The 16,955-nt window shown below is 44.6% G+C and overlaps 1 protein-coding gene across 6 annotated transcripts in view; it reads left to right on the top strand.

The window, feature by feature from the left end:
* Positions 1–8,633, top strand: part of Abl2 (ABL proto-oncogene 2, non-receptor tyrosine kinase) — a 94,449-nt gene extending 85,816 nt beyond the window's left edge. For 2 of the 6 annotated variants that reach the window (XM_038349817.1, XM_038349816.1), the window contains 3 exons: positions 2,278–2,451; positions 2,857–3,090; positions 3,400–8,633. In XM_038349817.1, coding sequence (XP_038205745.1) covers positions 2,278–2,451; positions 2,857–3,090; positions 3,400–4,574 — 1,583 coding nt within the window. In that variant the 3' untranslated portion in view covers positions 4,575–8,633. Of the gene's footprint in view, positions 1–2,277; positions 2,452–2,853 lie in introns of all 6 variants that reach the window. The other 4 variants (XM_038349814.1, XM_038349813.1, XM_038349815.1 and 1 more) reach the window with 3 other exon arrangements.
* The last annotated feature ends 8,322 nt before the right edge of the window (positions 8,634–16,955 follow it).

Genomic DNA, 16,955 nt, shown 5'->3' with positions numbered 1-16,955 from the left:
GTCAAGCAGTAGCAATGTGTGGCATACTATTTATTTCAGCACTCAAGAGGCTGAGACTGGAAGCTCTCAAGTTCAAGGCTAGCCTGAGCTACAGCATGAGACTGATAAAGTTAATAGCCTGCCCTTTTGTGGTATGGAGTGAGACCCTGTTCTTGGAGAGCTAAGACTACAGAATTCTTAGTTTCATCTGTCTGTTAGACACTGTGATACAGTTCTGAAATTTTGTACAAACATTTCCTTCTCTTTATAATCACATAGAATTGATCTTGTAATTTCAAGTTTAATATAGTAGAAGAAATTGAGAGTTGAATTTTGTCTTCCTCTAGTGGTTTGTCACATGAGGTAAGAAGAAAGAGGAAACCAGTGCATTGCGGCATTGATGTCTTCATCCTTCCCTCAGGCTGTCATCTCTCTCTCACGCACACACACGCACTAAATCAATTTATTAAGTGGTAGCAAGTTTTTACAATTTAATTGATTGTGCTTCATTTTTGTTTAGGAATAAAGAGTATGTTTTTGCCTCAGTCAGTAAAAGCCACAAAACTCAGCCGGGCGGTGGTGGTGCATGCCCTTAATCTCTAGCACTTGGGAGGCAGAGGCAAGTGAGTTCAAGACCAGCCAGGGCTACATAGTGAGACCCTGTCCCAGAATCAAAGCACATTTTAGGGCCGAAGAGATGGCCCAAAGGTTAAGGGCACTGGCTGCTCTTCCAGAAGACCTTAGTTCAATTCCTAGCAACCACATGGTGCCTCATAACCATTTTAGATCTGGTGCCCTCTTCTGGCCTGTGGGCATGCATGGAGGCAGAACACTACATACATAAGATATAAACAAACAAACAAATATTTAAAAAAACAAAACACAAAACTCATGAGTTGGCAGCCAAGGGTGACCAACAGAGTGAACACTTTTTTGATAATCAAGTTTTGTTTGGGGGGATTGTTTATTAGGTTTTTTATTTTTTAATTTAGGTACTTGGACTTAAACCCAAAGTTTCGTACATGTTAGACAGGCACTCTACCACCTGAGTGGCATCCCCAGCTCAAAAGAATCAGGTTTTTGTTTTTCCTATTGTATGTGGTTAGTTGGGGGGTGGAGGGAGACAGGGGAATGTACTGATTTGTTTCACATGCATGAAATGGAATAAATTATATTACTCTACTTTTTAGTGAAAAGTGCAACCTAATGGACATGTGTTTTTCTTTTATTCAGCATCTGAGCAGCACTTAGTGAGGCTCTCCAAATACCCACTTAGCCCAGTAAGCATGCAAAGCTATGAGCAACATCACTTGCCGCAGGAAGTACAGATTAAACTATGAGATCCCCATGACATGCTTACCAGATTGAGCAAAATTAAAGTTACATACAGTATAGAGTAACAGCATCCAGTTCTTGCAGGCATGCTGAATAGGTAATCAGAATACTTACACACTGGCAATGTGGGTATAAATTGTTGGTCAGAACCTGATAGAACAGTGAATGTGCACCCCATGACCTATCTGTTTATATCAATTAGATGTTCATGGCCTTGTGAACCAACAAATGTATCAGGTTGTTCCTAGCAACGTATTCATAGTTGCTAAAATTGGAAAGATCCTAACTAACCATCAGAAGAACAAATGAATTTTGGTTGTATTACACTTCTGAATACTACTGTACAATGAGAAAGAGATCCCACCATATGCAGTAACCTGTAAATCTGTAGAAATAATGTTGAGTAAAAGAAATTTGTATGTGAGAGTATACATGGTACTGGGAGGTAGTTCAGTTAGTAAAGTGCTTGGCATTCAGGTCAGAGGACCTGAATTCAAATCCCCAGCACCCACATGCAATGCTGGGCATGACAGTACACACCTGTAGGTGATGGAAATAGGAAGATCACCGGCTTGTTGGCCGGTCGGTCTAGCTGAAACAGTGAGCTAGACTGGGGAGAGACCCTGTCACAAGTAGTAAGGTGGAAAGCAACTGGGGAAGGCACCTGGCATTGGCCTCTGTCCTCCACATGTACAGGCTCCTGTACACTCATGAGATTATATGCTCTGGTTTCATTAATATGTTTTGTATAATTTATTTTCCAGATAGCATCTTGCCATTTTGCCCAGGCTGATGCATTGCTAGCCTTAGCCTTGGGAGCAGCTAGGACTGTAGCACAGCCTGTTCACCTGCTGCAGTCATGTGTGTCAGTGTTCTGGGCTCCTTTTTTCTTTTCTCAATTGCCTGCCTTGTTCTCCATCTTAAGATTGCCTTTTTTTAAACCAGACCTTGTCTTTCTTACAGAGGTAGCTGAGGAGCTTGGGAGAACTGCCTCCTCCTCATCTGTGGTTCCATACCTGCCTCGATTACCTCTACTTCCTTCCAAGACTCGGACTCTGAAGAAGCAGGGGGAGAACAAAGAGAACTTAGATGGGGGCCTTGATGCCTCCGAGAGCCTGGCCTCCAGCTCAGCACCAGGTAGGAGGGGTCAGAACAGAAAGTGCATGCCTGAAGAACCAGGGGCTATGATGGGCCTTGGCCCTGCCCTGCCAGTATGGGCAGCCCTGTCCATCCAACAGAGCTGCTACCAGCTCTGTTTTCTCAGCCCCCGGCTCCCAGAGAGTTACCCAGATAGGTGATAGCAGGTGCTTCTGTATTGTAGAGAAGGGGTGAATACAGAATGAACAAACAGCAAGTGTCACTTTTAATATCCACATCACAATTGGACACTAGTCACTGAAACTGATGATGAATTTATTAATTTCCTATATAATACCAACATCTGATGTTTATTAATAAATGCAGATATAACTTTTCTAATTTAATCATGCTTACTGGCTCACCTTTTGTCTTTCCTGTTATTGATTGGCCATTTCTCAGCAGGGTTCATTAGAAGTGCACAGGCCTCCAGCGGGTCCCCAGCTCTGCCTCGAAAGCAAAGAGATAAGTCACCTAGCAGCCTCTTAGAAGATGCCAAAGAGACATGCTTCACCAGGGATAGGAAGGGAGGCTTCTTCAGCTCCTTCATGAAAAAGAGAAATGCCCCCACGCCCCCTAAGCGCAGCAGCTCTTTTCGCGAAATGGAAAACCAGCCACACAAGAAATATGAACTCACGGGTAACTTCTCATCTGTTGCTTCTCTACAGCATGCTGATGGGTTCTCTTTCACTCCCGGCCAGCAAGAATCGAATCTGGTGCCAGCCAAGTGCTATGGGGGGAGCTTTGCACAGAGGAACCTCTGTAATGATGACAGTGGTGGGGGTGGGGGCAGTGGCACTGCTGGGGGCGGGTGGTCTGGCATCACAGGCTTCTTTACACCTCGCTTAATCAAAAAGACCCTGGGCTTGCGAGCAGGTAAACCCTCAGCCAGTGATGAGACTTCCAAGCCTTTTCCAAGGTCAAACTCTACATCTTCCATGTCCTCAGGGCTTCCAGAGCAGGATAGGATGGCAATGACCCTTCCCAGGAACTGCCAGAGGTCCAAACTCCAGCTGGAAAGGACAGTGTCCACCTCTTCTCAGCAAGAAGAGAATGTGGACAGGGCTAATGACATGCTTCCAAAAAAATCTGAGGAAGGTGCCGCTCCAGCCAGGGAGAGACCAAAAGCCAAACTATTGCCCAGAGGAGCCACAGCCCTTCCCCTGAGAGCCCCTGATCCGGCCATCACAGAGAGTGACTCTCCAGGGGTAGGGGTGGCTGGAGTGGCAGCTGCCCCCAAAGGCAAGGAAAGAAATGGTGGGACGCGACTTGGAGTCGCTGGAGTCCCAGAGGATGGAGAGCAGCCAGGCTGGTCTTCTCCAGCCAAGGCTGTAGCTGTCCTCCCAACCACCCACAACCACAAAGTGCCAGTCCTTATATCACCTACTCTGAAACACACTCCAGCTGATGTGCAGCTCATTGGCACAGACTCTCAGGGGAATAAATTCAAGCTCTTATCTGAGCATCAGGTCACATCCTCTGGAGACAAGGACCGACCCCGGCGGGTAAAACCAAAGTGTGCCCCACCCCCACCCCCCGTGCTGAGACTACTGCAGCACCCGTCCGCATGCTCAGACCCCGAGGACGAGCCAGCGGCCCCACCTGCAGGACAGCCCGCTCCAGAAACCCAGGAGGGAGGAAAAAAGGCAGCTCCAGGGCCCGTGCCCAGTAGTGGGAAACCTGGGAGGCCAGTGATGCCCCCGCCTCAAGTGCCTTTGCCCACATCTTCCATCTCGCCAGCCAAAATGGCCAATGGCACAGCAGGTACTAAGGTGGCCCTGAGGAAAACCAAACAGGCAGCGGAGAAAATCTCAGCTGACAAAATCAGCAAAGAGGCCCTGCTGGAGTGTGCCGACCTACTGTCCAGTGCAATCACGGAACCTGTGCCCAATAGCCAACTGGTGGACACTGGGCACCAGCTGCTCGACTACTGCTCAGGGTACGTGGACTGCATCCCTCAGACTCGCAACAAATTTGCCTTCCGAGAGGCTGTGAGCAAACTGGAACTTAGCCTACAGGAGCTGCAGGTGTCTTCCACAGCTGCTGGTGTGCCTGGGACAAACCCTGTCCTTAATAACTTATTGTCGTGTGTACAGGAAATTAGTGATGTGGTGCAGAGGTAGCCATTGTCAGCCTGGTGGGAAATGCACACATATCTGAGGGGAGAGGGAAAGGGACTCGTTTTCCTGTGTTCTTGTTTTTAAAAAGTGACAGACTGATACTTGAGTGTGTTTATGTGAAGTACCTCAGATCCCTGAATTCTCACGTTTACAGGTTCATCTCATAATAGCAAAAAGGAAGTCACAGAAGTAGATAAGTCAGTTTGGTGGAGCAGGGCAGTGTGGACAGAGTTGGAACCTGCGCTGGAAAGTAAGGGAGCATATGTCATACGAAAGTGCAGCCCTCCCTAGCCGGAACAGCTTGTGCACGCCAGTGGGCTGTTGTCAGTTGTTCTGTATCATGAAACAGGTCTTGACCTGGCATGTCCTGGGGTGATTGTGCTTCAGCTCACCATGCAAATTCAGGAGCAGGAGAAAGCCAAGTGAGGGATGTAGCGGGTGTTCTTACTCAAGGCTATCAGAAGTGGCTCCCATGGGTCATTGCTGCTGTAGCAAGAACTGCAGATTAGATTGCCAGAATACTCAGCTGGTAAACGTGGCCCTCTGTCTGCTTTTGCCATTTGCCTTGGGTGTATTAGTTGGTACAAGAAGTACAGAGTGTGAGGGACATTTAGGCAGATTGACACCTAACACTGATGGTGACTAGCAGTCACCCCTCCTACTCTTCCAGCATGTTACTTCCTAATGCACCAGTATCCACTTGCTGCTGCTTGGTGGCTATCTGTAAACCACGGACATGGTGGGGGGAGGTGGTCTTAGTGGTTCTTCTCTGTCCCTTGCTGGGCAGGCTGTCTTTCTTTATTTCTGGCAGCATTCAGGGCATTACCCAGCATCGATATCAAAAATAGTGGTCATTACAGGTTCTCATAGAGGAGACGCTTCTATGCCCCTGAATACTGACAAAGTGGCCACTCGAGCAGCTATGTATGTTTGTTTTTTTTTAATTAAAATACCAAGGAGTTACAGTACCTTTTTGATGCTGGCTGGGCCCAGAGGCCTGAGGCTGAGAAGAGAACCTTGCTGGATCATGTGGTTACTCGTACCTTTCCCTGCCCGTGACACCCTGCACTAATCTGGTGACAGTGGAGAAGGCCTCTTCACTAAGGCTTGCCTCCGCAGTCTTCCATGTTCTTTCTCTGCTCACATAGCACGCCACCCCCCTCGTCGCACTTGGAGTTTGTGTTGGGAATATAGTTTATTTATTTTGTTCTTTCACCTCTATTTTAAGAGTGCATTATAGGAGTGGGTTATTTTCAGGGAGCACCAATTAGACTTAGAAACCTAAGGGTTTAACTTGCAAATAGGATTTGCCTTTGAAAAACAGGCATTTCCTGTCCCTAAATTACAGTTATGGAAGCTAATAGGGTAACATGGATTAAAAACTTAGTAGGCAACATATTGTTGATGTTTTTGGTGCTGGGTCTAATTCCAGTTTTGTTTTGTTTTTTTAACTTTGTGAACACCCCTATCATTCCCCAAAGAGAACCCAATACAAAATATCTTTTTTTCCTTCTCTCAGAGTATTAATGTAGGAAGATGGGAATTCAGCACTAAGCAGTGTTTTCTTCCTGATTGTCACCGATCCACTGTCAGGTCACCGCCCATCTTTGGATCTATTAATTGAAGGCACTAGCCCAGATTCTCAAGAGTGTTTTGCAGGCTAATATGCAGCTCCCTTTGAGAGGCTCTCTGGAGAGCTCTTTACTTAGTGTTGGTACATTGGGTCGCTTTTCATTCTCTCCGCTGATTCCCAAATGAGAAACTTCAGAACTGCTATGCTTACAGTAATCGGGCCAGAATCCTAAAGGGAAACTATTTCAGGTTGCATTTGGCATCCTTGACCAAGGAAGAAATGTAGTTTTCATTAGAAAGGATATTTGGATACTTATCACTGCTGCTCCAGAGATGGCTCAGGGTAAGAGGAAGGGAGGTCTGGAGTGGAGGAGACAGCTCTTACAGGTGTCAGTGTGTTCCCACGGCTGCAGTCTAGGCAGCTAGGGATCAGGCTAATGCCCTTGTAGTAGTTGGAAGAGAACTTTCCCACCTCCTTCTTCACCACTCCCCACGATTGTATGCACCCATATACTTGAATCTGTTTTAGCAGTTAGCCTCGTATAGATAGGGAGGAGAAAGCTAAAATTTGAGGCTGTTATTAATGCTGCTTTTAAAGTTTATCCCTGCCATAATGGGATGTCATAAGAGATAGTTGTTTTCAGGTTTGGGTCTTGTTTTGTTTGTTTGTTTGTTTGTTGGATGGTTGGTTTTTCCCTTCAGAGTTCTGAAAACAGGCTTGGAGAAACACTACTGAGTATCTCAGCTCCCTGCTCTTCTCAGTCTGAGGGGCTGAGGGCAGCCCCGATTCTGTCCCGCAGAGTGGGTCATTGCTGAGTCCGCGAGCTGAACTGACTTTCTCGGCACTGCCATGAGTAACATTGACTGTTGTAGCACACACCCCATGATGCATAACTGTGTAGCTTTCAGGGATTAGGCCTCAGGTTACAGAGGCACTGTCAACTTGCTATGGAAGAATGATTTAGGTTTTTCCTTTTATATACCTGCAAGGGACCAGATTAAAAACAGCAGATTTGAAGGTTTGAATCTAAAGCAGAGAAAACTGCTTTTAGAAATTAAAAATGTTACTTAACTTTATGTAGCCTGAAAACAGAGCAGATGGCAGGTCCTAAAGTTGTTTGATCTATGCATGTCTTGCCACAAGTTCATTCCTTTATGCACAAGTCTTGTGGTTTCAGTTGGGTCCCCACCTTCACATGTTGCATTTTGTAGTGAATATATCCTAATTATGCTTACAGGAAGCTTTTTTTTTTTTTTTTTAAGCTTTGGCTACAATAAGCTTTGGCTTCACATTTTCAGGTGTTTCCTATCATTACGTTCACGGAGAGAACCCTTAAAATTGGCTTTTCTTAAAAGATGTGTTTTGTAGTAAATTGAACTGAATTGAACATGGTACACCAAACTAGATCTCTCCAGGGAAAAACAGACTGGGTCATTTCAGGACGGCCTCTGTGTAAGGTCGTCATAGTGGAGACTAGTCTCCAGCAGCATTGTCAGGTTTCAGTTAGAAATGTTCTAACACTTGATTGACAGCTGACTGATTAAACTGTTTCTTGGCATGATGAAGACTGGGTTTTTGAGTTTAGGGGATCCAGCAACGCCAGTAGTGTGAGGTGATGTTTGTAGACTAGGTCGGTAGCTCAGGTGCCCGGTACACACTGAGCACTCCATGAATGTTAACTGCTAGTGTTCACTCCTAACCCAGGAGCACGCAGTAGTCCTGTAGAGGTTTTTAAAGGGAACCTCATGAACTCGCCCCACTCTACATTGGAATTCCTGGTGGGCTGAGAGAGTAGCTAGTATGTTTCCCAAGAACTTCTCCAGGTTTCAAACACCACTGGCTGAACAGAACACTCTCTATGCCCTTTTCTTTGCAGAAGAAGGACTGGAGAGGATGGCTGTCACTAGTCCATTATCTTGGAGCAGTTAGTGGCAGAGCTGAGGGAGAATTCAGGAGTCCTGACACTGGTGTTTCTCCACCGCACCTGCTGCCTTGTGAGGTGCTCAGCTAGACAATCAGTATCCATGACGCTGCACGCTTGGCAAGCCCAGGCTCTGGCGGGCCCTGGCGGTGACAGTGTAGCCAAACAAGCCATCAGTAGAATTTGGTTATGAAGCCAACATAGCCCTGTTCTTCTAGACCTCCACCACACAGAAATCTGCACTTCATAGTTAAAAATATCTAAACCTGAGTCATTTCAAAACACAAAAGAACAAAACCAGTCCTACATTCCTTTTTGTTCAAAAAGAAATGTATTGTTAAGTTATTCTAATGACTGCGGCATAGTGGGAAAGCACCTGAGAAGTAAATGCAATCCAACTGTAAAGCTGGGTTGTGCATGTCTGTAGAGGATGGCCGGACCTGGACCTGCAGCTAGAGACTCTCCTCTGGAGTTCGCTACAGAATTACATAGAAACTGCTCTTAGTTTAGAACTGGGAACTTCAGCAAACTGGGGACCAGTTTCTTGGTTTTGTTCTCATCCTTAAGAACTAGTGGCATGTAACCCTAGCAGTGAGGGAGCTGAGGCCAGAGAATCTCAGTTCCAGGTCAGCCTGGGCTACAGAGTAAGTAAGACTCAAGAGGAGTGGAGCTTAGTCCCTCTGGAGCCCAGCCGCTTGTCTGGCCTGGATTGGAAGATGAAGGCCCTCTTTCTTTAGAGCAGTCATCTGGTATACGCTTAGCTCTTACGTCCTTGCTGTGGTGAGAGCAGACTCATTTCCTGTTCATGCTGACACTATCTTTTAAAACGGTGGGGGGAGGTAGAGAACTGATGTACTTGGAGAATTTCCAGAATTTCTCTACCAGTTATAAATGACACTGACATTGATCATCTCTCCTTTAAAAGAGGTGGCTGAGCTTACCTCCCCTATTAGAGAATCGCATGCGCAGGTGAACCGTGTGGAGGCGGGCGGCGTACATCTAGCTGCTCCATACCCCAGCCTCCCTGAATGTGGGAAACCGTGGGGTGACTTTTCTGACCTCCCCATATTTGTCTATCTTTGCTAGTGCTATCATTGTCATCATGAGGCTGTGTCTTCAGGGGAGTTGGTATTGGGTTGACAGTCTTTATTTGTTCTTAGCGACCTGTTTCATCATCTTGCATGCATTAACTTGCTTCACTGGGATCTGGGATCCATCTTTACACCCTCAGCATCTGCTGGGGCCAGTAACTGTTACATCCACTGTCAGCTGCCTTAGCTTCGTCAGGTAGCCGTCCAGGTCTTTGAAAATTCCCGTTTGAGTTTTGTAGGCATGCAGGAGCCTAGAGCAAGTCAGTTACAAGGGGATCTGTGCACAGACTGGCCAAGGCAGCCCAAGGGTGCCCATGGCTCCCACGCTGCTAGGATCACCTCCCAAGTAGAGAGGCGTGGCCTCGGGATGCTTCTAAAACTTGGCCCACTCCTAATGTCTCGTGCATAGAGTTCCATTTTTCCAACTTGGGGGTCAGTAGTGCTTGGAGTACTGGTTGCTGTCACCTGCACTAGTCAGCACAGCACAGTGCCCCAACTTCACTGCTGTTGCCTGTGATCCTGCTAGTGAGGAGGCTAGCAGCCGGTTGTTGTCTCCAGCTTGTCTTTGTAAGGCTGCTGATTTCCATGCCATGTGTGCGTGTCCGTCTTGACTCTGTGTTCCATGACAACTCTTTAGTTTTGAACTAGGTCCCTGCATGACCCGGGAGACCATGTGCTCTGCCCTGGATAAGATCTGGACGGTTTATCTTGATTAGAAGCTGACAGAGTGGTAGAGGCCATGCTCAGACGTCTGTGCCTTCAAGGATGGCTTCCTGAGGATTGTTGGGAGAAACACTTGGCTGCTGAGCTGGTGTGTTAGATCTTAAAACAAACTTCATCAGGACTCACAGTCTTTGTCAGTTTAGAAGATCCCTCCTCCCCAGTCAAAATGCCAGCTGGCAAATTGCCGCCTCACCTTTCTCAGCCCTGTGTGATAGGCTGAGGGAAGGAGGCTCCTTCCAGACCCACCTTCCCTCCACACACACCTCCTTGCTCCATGCATACCTGTAAATCAGACTACCCCTCCTAGATAATAATATTCTCTATTTCCCTGGTGCTGCAAAACCTGAACACAGTAGTGGAACTCAGTTAGCCAGAGGGGACAGCTGGTACACTGCATAGATCTGCAAACCTGTCCCATCCAAGGGGAGGTATGGCCACTTACCTTCAGACCTTCAGACGCTAGCATCTTCAGGGGAGAAGGGGGCTGTTCTGTGGGTCCTCTGCTCTTCCCAGGGTACGGGCCCTAATCCTTTAGGACATGGAGGAGGCATTGTCAAATGCCAACAAGTTAGTAAAAAGAGATACAGAGAGCTTTGTGGGTGGAACTTGCTTGCCTTGTTTCTGTGGCCCTGAATAGGACTTGAACATCTTGTTTTTCGGAACCATACAATTTAGTGGCAAGTGGGACTTAAAATTTTCACATTCATAGGTTCTTAATTTTCATCAGTTGTAAGTTCTTTGTTGAATTAGGGCTGCAATGCTTCAGGGTCCTTAGTTCCCTGCATTATGCTTGGTATTCTTAAGACCCATGCTGTCTGTATTGTGAATGGCAAGAATGCCATGAACAGCATTCTTCCATCTGACGGCCAGCTTCCACTATACCACTTACACTCCATCATGAGAAGCCTTTGCTGAGACCTGAAGAAAGCCCTTGAGGAAAATGAGTATTCAGAAACTGAAGAGAAGGGCAGGTACTCTCCACAGCTCCTGCTTCCCTCTCTTTGAGGGCAGAAGCATAGCGTAGTGAGCGTGCTGCCCTGATCAGCTCCCTGAGCACACTGCACTCTGAAAGCCTTCCCTGTAACCCTGCACTTTCTCTCCCTCACAATCAGATTCTGTAGTGACTATCAGTGGAGAAACCCCAATTTTGTGCTTGCTTGGTAAAAGTAAATTTGAACATTTTATGGTGGTTGATAGAACTTTGTCCTAAATTTTGCTAATTCAGATTCTTTAAAACCCTAATGTTTATACCAAAGGTTACACTGCAGGCCTGGGTGGTGCACAGAGGGCGAAGCCCACAGTGGGCACTGTGTGCATTGCTAAGGGGACACAGTGCCCAGTGAGACCGTGTGGGATTTAGCTAAAACATGTCAGTCATGGGTCACACTACCACTGTTGTCAAGTATTTGTTCTTAATTGTTACTGTAATATATTTTCGATTGTTTTTCTAATTTAATTCTCTCACTCTGTTGTCTGACTGTGAACTGCTAACAGTGTTAAACTTGATGTAAATAAATGATGCCCTTGGCAGGGACTGCTTCCTGTCGTATCTCACATGGTTTGCAAGTTGTGTTTTGTTTTAAATAAAGGTTGAAGTATTTTATCGGCAAAGTGGGCTTGAGTTGGAGTATTTCTCCCAGGATTTTAATTCAGAGGGAAGCTAAGCAGATCTTTATAGGCATACAGTGGATGACCGTGACGTCCAGCAGATGATCAGTGAGCATCCCTCTAATACATCCTTCCTGGAGTGGGCTGTGATATAGATCCTCATCCTGTGGTGAGTGTTGTGCGTACAGCACCTTCCAGAGCCTGGGCTGGCTGACATCAGGTAGGTCATGTGTGGTTATGTGTCTAACGTGTATGGACTACACAGAGACTTGATTCTCTGAAAATCCATTCTGAACACAAGTGCAAATATGTTTTTAGATTATCTTGAGACATGTATTAACAGAGTAAGTATAGATCCTTAGAGTATTCTTACTCAAAATTATTTACCTCTTTATTTTTTCATGCTTACAAGACAGGCATATGTCCTTCCCAAGGTAGTCTCAAACTTGATGTGCAACCAAAGATGAACTTAGATTCCCCCTGCTGGGGTTGCCGCCATATGCCACCACACTGTTCATATGGGTGCTGGCAGTTGAACCCAGGACTTCATACCTGATAAGCATTCTTAACAACTGACCCACATTCCCAGGTCCCAATACCTTTTGACACATTTGTACACGTTCATTGAGGACAGTGTGGCCAGTGGCTATCATGACAAAGTCAGGTAAGAACTCGGTTGTGGTGTTTGACTGCAGAGTGTTTCAGAAGAGCTAACTGAAGATTCCGAATGCTCTGACCACAGTGAAATCTGGCCATGGATATTCTAAATACCTGATTTGGTTACTACAGTGTGTGCATGTATAGAAGCAGTGGTGTTCGCTGTTGGCCCTCCTGTCCCTCGGGCATTGGTAGTCCTCCTCCGCATGATGAGCTCCCTGACACAGCACGAGTGGGGTCAGACAGCGTTGACCCTGACTTATTCCGAGCAGCACGTCTTCCACATTGATCCAGGTCACTGTTTCTCATGCTCCAGTACTCTCCCCTCTGTGTGTGCATCCATGTCCAGGACCCCATCTGCTGATGGACTCGGGCTGCTCCCATTTCACACCTCTGCACAGTGCTGCCCTGAACACGAGCTCCGGTGTCTGTCTTACATGATTCCATTTCTTTTCACTCCCTGTAGTGGGATTTGTGTTCATTTTTCAGCATTCCCAAAATTCCGTGTACACTGGAATGTTATACATTGTAGCATATTTAAAGCTGTTGAAAAGTGTATTTTAAATAAATTTTTAATGTCTATAAAATACTTGTGTATCATGTGGTGTTTTAAATCATTGTATACACTATATAATGTTGAAATTATGTTAAACATCACTTTCTCATATTCATTCCTAGTTTTTATTTTGAAAACAGAGTCTCGCTACATTGTCCTGACTGACCTTATCCTTGCTGTGTAGACCAGGCTGGCTTTGAACCCTAATCATCCTCTCTGAACGATGAAGTTACAGGTATGAGCCACCATGCCTAGCCTCAAACCCTTCTAGCCAGTTGAAATATCTAAAGTCAGATTTTATTAAAACAAGTTTTATTTTTATTTAAGTGTGTGTGCACTGGTACCCTCAGAGGCCAGAAGAAACGGTTGGATCCCTTGGAGCTGGAGTTACAGGCAGTTGTGAGCTGTTGGACATGGGAACCAAATTTGAGGAAAGAGCAGTACTGAACTTATAAGTCATGTCTCTCTCATGCAAGACAGAAACTCGAACTCCTGCAGTACCTACTGATAGCCTCTCCCTGCTCCCTCCCTCTTTCACCTTTTGCTATCCTAAAGGATCCCCTCTGTTTTCTTAGGGTAATTTTATAGTTTCAGATTATACATTTTTATATTGAACTCAAATTTTGTTGTTTTAGCTGAGATTTTTTTTAAAGTTTTTTTCCCCTTTTTGTAGTGCTAGGGATCACATATGCTAGGAAAATATCACTGAGATATATCTCTAGCCCTTGGCCTTTTGAGTCTAGGCTGACCTTGAGTTTTGAATCCTACACCTCTGCCTTCTAAGTGCTGGGGTTACAGATGTGCACCTTTGTGCCAAGCTATATTTAATGCTTTGCATAACTACTATACCATTTTCATAGTGTCTGTGCTGGTTTACCTTCTCCCCAGTAGTGTCTTAAAGGTCCTTTCTGTAGCCTCCCTAGGGGTTGTAGTCTTAATTTTCTGATTGGGGTAAGGTGTGTCCTCTGAGTTAATCATGGTTCCTCTGGAGGGAAGACAGAAGCTCATGCAGCTTAGAAGATTGACAAGCCCCTTCCTCTAGGTTACCTGAACACTCAACAGATGCTGCAAACGGGGGGAGACTGTTTGGTGGAGCTGCTTACACGTTGAGCAGAGAGCTCCAGGGCTGTAGCTTTCTGAGTCATACCCGTGTTAGGATAGGCTTTCTGGTGATGTAGCCACCTGAACATCTCCCAAGTTTCTGTACATCACCCCTAAATTCATTGATTCACCAGGGTAGACATGGATGGAATCATCCCTCTGGTTAGGCACTGGTACCCTGTCAGAGTGAACAGAAGTTTGTTCATATCGTCTTTATCAGGAAAAGCTGCATGATACATGCACAGTTTGATTACCTTTTCTGTTCCATAGGATGAATACTTGGCTGTTGCCTTTGTTTCTATGTGGTATCACATGCATGCCTGTTCCCACAGGCCCAGAATCAAGTGTTGGGTCTCCTGGGACTGGAGTTAGAGGTAATCATGAGCCATCGTGTAGGTGCTGGGAACTGAACAAGTACTCTTCGTCACTGAACCATCTCTCCAGCCCACTTGACTTATGAAGAGCATCTGTTGTCTTTTCCTTGAAGTTTTAATAGACTTATTTGTTGAGCTCTTTGAGCTCCTTCTATATTCTGGAGAATAACTCAGTGTCACTAACATAGGTTGTCTCTTCCTGATGGTTTATTTGGCCTTTTGGCTTTTTAGTTTGATGAAATCCTTTTGTCATTTATTGCTACTTTACTGCTTTGCTACTGGGGTCTTTTTCAAAAAACCATTGCCCATACCAAGGTCTTCAAACATTTGTCTCCTAGTTTCAGGTTTTACATGTAAATCTTTAATCTATTTTGAATTGGTTTTATATGTGGTGAGAGCTAAGATCTACATTCACACAGCCACATTACCCAAAACAATTTATTACAGAACTACCCTTCCTCTGTTGTACTTTCTTGATACCACTGTAAAAAGTCTGTTGGCTTGAAGTGCATATATTGTATTTCTCTTCACTTTGTTTCATTGGTGTGTGTTTGTGTCAGTACCATGATATTTTGGTTCTATACTTTGTAATAACTTTCAAGTTAGGTAATACAATATAGCTGTGTCCTTTTTGTTTGAATTTCTTTGGCTACTTAAGGATTTTGTAGTTTCTTAAAAATTTTGAAACCATTTTCCTATTTATATGAAAAATGTCATCTTAAGGTTTCTATTGTTGTGAGGAGACACCATGACCATAACAACTCTTATAAAGGACAACATTTAATTGGGATGACAGCTTAACGGTTTCAGTGGTAAGTCCATCATCATCATCATGGGGCGCCTGGTGGCATGCAGGCAGATAGATGTGCTGGAGCTGAGAGTGCTTCTTCTGAAGGCAAAAGAAAGTTGGCTGAGATACTGGGCACTATCTTGAGCAAAGGAAACCTCAAAGCCTGTCCCCAAAGTGACACACTTCCTTCAATAAGGCCACACCACCTAACAGTGCCACTCCCTATGAAAATATGGGGCCAATTACATTCAGACTACCAAAGATGTCTTGATAGGCATTTCATTGACTCTAGATCACTTTGGCATTGTGGACATTTTATGCTGTTAAATCTTGTAGCTCATAATCGTGAGTGTGTTTCCAGTCTTATCAGTGCTCTTTTAGTCTTCAGTGTAGGCTATTGTACTTCCTTGGTTACAAGGAAGTATTTTATTATAATTGAAATAAGTTTGTCTTTTAGATTTTCTTTTTCACAGATATTTGCGACTGGGTTTCTCGGTTTAACAGTCCTGGAACTCATTTTGTAGACTAAGCTGGCCTAGACCTCAGAGATCTGCCTACCTCTGCTGGGATCAAAGGCATGCACTAGGTTGCTTTTATACTTGATTTTTTGAGGGTTTTTTTTTTTTAAACATTAAGAGGTTTTTCAATTGGTTTTTCTGCATCTATTGAAATGATCATATAGTTTGTACCTTTCATTCTGCTAATATGATAGATCACATTTAATCATCTACAGAGATTGAACCATCCTTATATCCCTGTAAAGAATTCCTTTTGGGAAAAAAAATTCCTTTTGGTCATAGTGATCTTTTTGTTGTGATATTGTTTTAGGTTGTATGTTTTGTTAAGGATTTTTGCATCTGTGTTCAGCAGGGATGTTAGCCTATAGATTTTTGGGTTTGGCGTGGGTTTTATTGTTTTTATTTTATATCCTTGTCTGATTTTGCTATCAAGGTAATACCTCATGGAATGAGTTTGGTAGTATTCCTTCAATTTTGGGGGTAGTTTCAATAGAATTGGTATTAGTGTTTGTTGTTTAATAAAACCAACCTTAAACTCTTAACCCTCTTTTCTCAATTTCCTTGGTGCTGGGATTACTACTGTGTTTCACCACACCCAGATTTATTTGTTTTGAGAATGGGTTTCTCAACACAGCTCTGGCTGTCCTGGAACTTGCTGTGTAGACCAGGCTGGCCTTGAACTCACAGAGATCCAGCTGACACTGGATTAAAAGGCATGTGTCACCATGCTTTTCTCAGACTTTAACTCTATTAAGGTAGATTTCAGCATGAAGCTTCTCTTTGATGTGAGACTTTAAAAAAAAATACTTGTTAAAAGTCTGTTTGGGTTGTTTCCTCATGATTTTATCTTGGTAGGTTTTCAACATACAGGAATTTGTCTTCTACATAATCTAGGTTGTTGGTGTATAATCGTAAGTTTTTTTTTAATCTTTACCAGTAGTAATATCCTCATTTCTATGGATTATTTGATTCTCTTTCCCCACCACCCTTTCTCTTTCTCTTAGCTTGTAAAGGTCATGTTTATATTTCAAAAATAAAGGAAGAACCAGCAGCCTTTTCACTGATCCTTAGTTTTGCTTTAGTTTTTAGGATCCAGTCCAGTGTCTTTATTTAGAAACAAGGTCTTGGGCCTGGGGATCAGCAAAGTGCTTGCCTAGTAGGCAAGAAACCCTGAGTCTGAGCCCAGCACCAAATAAATCCAGGTGTACTGGCACATGCCTGTAATTACTGCACTAGGAAGATGTTGGCAAAACAATCAAGGTCATTTTGGGATTACAGATTGAGTTCAAGACCAGTTTTTGCTGTACGAGACATTGTCTCAAAAAGACAAAAATCAAGACAAGGTCTTCGGTATATAGCCCCAGCCAGTCTCAAACTCACTAGACAGCCCAGATTTTCTTAAGCTTGGCAGCCTCCTGCCTCAACTTTCCGAGTGCTAGAATTACAGGTGTGCTGCCAACCTAGCTATTTCG

Source organism: Arvicola amphibius, chromosome 12 (genome assembly GCF_903992535.2).
Source record: "Arvicola amphibius chromosome 12, mArvAmp1.2, whole genome shotgun sequence".
Lineage (NCBI taxonomy): Eukaryota > Metazoa > Chordata > Mammalia > Rodentia > Cricetidae > Arvicola > Arvicola amphibius.
Note: the sequence above shows the minus strand (reverse complement) of the source record. Positions and strands in the feature narration are given on the sequence as shown.